General features: G+C 40.5%; 1 protein-coding gene across 1 annotated transcript; it reads right to left on the bottom strand.

Annotated features, from left to right (window-relative positions):
* Positions 1 to 1,519: 1,519 nt before the first annotated feature.
* Positions 1,520 to 2,491, bottom strand: Or1p1e (olfactory receptor family 1 subfamily P member 1E). Its single transcript, NM_001001098.1, is given in 1 exon segment — positions 1,520 to 2,491. A coding segment is annotated over 1 exon segment (972 nt).
* Between the last annotated feature and the right edge of the window lie 331 nt (positions 2,492 to 2,822).

The raw sequence follows: 2,822 nt of genomic DNA, 5'->3' as shown, positions 1-2,822 counted from the left end.
GGGCAATCTTTCCATTTTCTGATATCTTCTTCAATTTCTTTCTTCAAAGACTTGAAGTTCTTGTCATAGAAGTTTTTCACTTGCCTGGTTAGAGTTAAATAAATTTTATATTATTTGTGGCTATTGTGAAGGGCATTTTCCCTCTAATTTCTGTCATGGCCCACTTATCATTTGTATATAGGAGGTCTCCTGATTTTTTTGATTAATTTTGTAACCAGTCACTTTGCTGAAGGTGTTTCTCAGCTGTAGGAATTCCTTGGTAGAATTTTTGGGGTCACTTATATATTCTATCATATCACCTGCAAATAGCAATGCTTTGACTTCTTCCTTTCCAATTTGTATTTTCTTCATTTCCTTTAGTTGTCTTATTGGTCTAGTTAAAAATTCAGGTAAGATATTTAATAGATATGATTTTGTCTCTTTCCTGATTTTTGTGAAATAGCTTTAAGTTTCTCTTTATTTAATCTGATGTTGGTTATTAGTTTGCTGTATATTCCTTTTGTTATGTTTAGGTATGTCCCTTGTATCTGTGATCTCTCCAAGACTTTTAACAGGAAGGGATGTAGAATTTTGTCAAAGACTTTTCAGCATCTAATTACAGGATCATTTTTTCTTTAAGTTTGTTTATACGGTGGATTATGTCAATGAATTTTTGATGTTGAACTATTCTTGCACCTTTGGTATGAAGCCTACTTGATCAGGGGTGAGTGGCTGGTGGAGCACACTCATAGAGGCAAAGGGGAGGGGGATGGGATGAGGGTTTTGTGGAGGGGAAATCTGAAAAGGGGGGGATATCATTGAAATGTAAATGAGCAAAATGATTAATAAAAGTGGAGCAATGTGTTGTAATAACAAGAAAACACAAGGTAACAAGAAGGCAAGAATCACTGTGGAAGAGAGGATGGAAAGAGTATAAGGGCCAGAGAACCTGGGGGATCACTGCCAAATCAATCAAAGGAAGAATCAACTTTCTTTATGGAAAGCAACCGTGGTAGGTTCCCAACATCCCAGTACTCAATCAAAACCCTTTGTGTATGTAGGGAATGTTAGTTTCAGTCAGTAGAAGATATGTACATATGAGTACATGTATAAGTGTGTATACAATAGGTGAAGAAGTCATGAATTTGAGAGTGGAATATGGGCAATCATTGGAGAAAGTGGTTAGGAAGGGTGGATATGATCAAAATGCATTGTGGATGATATTCTTCAAAATCTTCATTTTCTTTTGGACAACAAAATGAGACTTCAAATCCAGAATAATTTTCCCCATAAAAACAATTGTTTTGTACTCTACCTATCATTGACTAAATCATCATTCTGGGGCATATGATTATAAAGTAAGTGGACAAAAAAGCCATTTATAACAAATCAAAGCCTAAAGAGACATTTTCATTTTCCTCAAATCTAAGAAATTTGAGGTGATGAGTCAGGGAATGGACTGTGACAAAGCAAATGTGAGATTCAGAAGGAGACACATTGAGGTAGAAATTTCTGAAATATTCTGAAATTAAGGATCCCTTCACCTTCTCTGCAGAAGTCCCTGGGCCCAGGAGAAGGAGATTTTGCCCTTGAGAATTCTGACCAGTGCTCCCTTCATGTCTTTGTTTCTTAGGCTATAAATGAAGGGGTTCAGCAGGGGAGTCACCACTGTATACATGACAGCAGCTGCTGTGTCCTCTACCACTGAGTTAGAGGAAGAGGATGAGGGACACAGGTAAGCCCTTATTACTGTCCCAAAGCACAGGGCCACCACAGAAAGGTGTGACCCACAGGTAGAAAAGGCCTTGCGTCTCCCCTGGGCAGAAGGGACCCTGAGGATAGCTGTTACAATGCGGATATAAGACACCAGGATGAGCAAAAAGGGGATTAAGATGACTGCACCCCCCAGGAAGAGAAGCACAAGCTCATTGATATGGGTTTCAGAGCAAGCAATCTTCATCAGGGGTCCCAGGTCACAGAAGAAGTCTGGAATGACCTTCTTAGAGCAGAAGGAGAGCCGGAATATGAGAAAGGTGTGTGTCATGGCAACAAGGTTTGTGAGGGTCCAACAGGTTATCACCAAGAGTGAGCAGCGCTGGAAGCTCATGATCATCGTATAGTGGAGAGGGTGACAAATGGCCACAAAGCGATCATAGGCCATTGTGGCCAGGAGGAAGATGTCCATGTCTCCAAAGGTCAAGAAAAAATAGAGCTGGACCAGGCATCCTGCATAGGAGATGGTCCTGCTTTGGGTGTGGATGTTCACCAGGGCCTTGGGTACTGTGGTGGAGGTGAAAAGGATGTCAACACAGGACAGGCTGGCAAGGAAGAAGTACATGGGGGTGTGGAGTCGAACGTCAGTACTAATTGCCAGGACAATGAGCAGATTCCCAGCTACAATGACCAGATACATCCACAGGAAGATCAGGAAGAGAATGTATTGTTGATGTGGCTTCTCTGACAGTCCCCAAAGGAGGAATTCAAAGGTGCTGGTCTGGTTCCCTCTTGCCATGAGCACAGAAGTCAATAAGGAATGTCCTGAGTTAGCTTTCTGAGCTGTTTCCCTCTAGATGGTTGCTCAGCAAAACTTTCTCTGATCTCTAGAGAAATGACAGTGTTTGTGTAGTAATCATCTTGTATATGCATTGGACATTTAATATAGTCTGCTGAGGATATTCTTCCAGAAAATTCTGCAAGATGTAAATAATAACCACTGAAATAATCTCTTTGCATGCTCCTGTATATTTTATCTGGCTAATGTGACTCTACTTGTACTGTAGTTTTACTTAGCTTTGCTCTGAAGATCGAGGAAGATTTGTTCAGTCACTTTCATGTGTCATATA

Source organism: Rattus norvegicus, chromosome 10, assembly GCF_021556685.1.
Source record: "Rattus norvegicus strain SHRSP/BbbUtx chromosome 10, alternate assembly SHRSP_T2T, whole genome shotgun sequence".
In the NCBI taxonomy this organism is placed as follows: Eukaryota; Metazoa; Chordata; class Mammalia; order Rodentia; family Muridae; genus Rattus; species Rattus norvegicus.
Note: the sequence above shows the minus strand (reverse complement) of the source record. Positions and strands in the feature narration are given on the sequence as shown.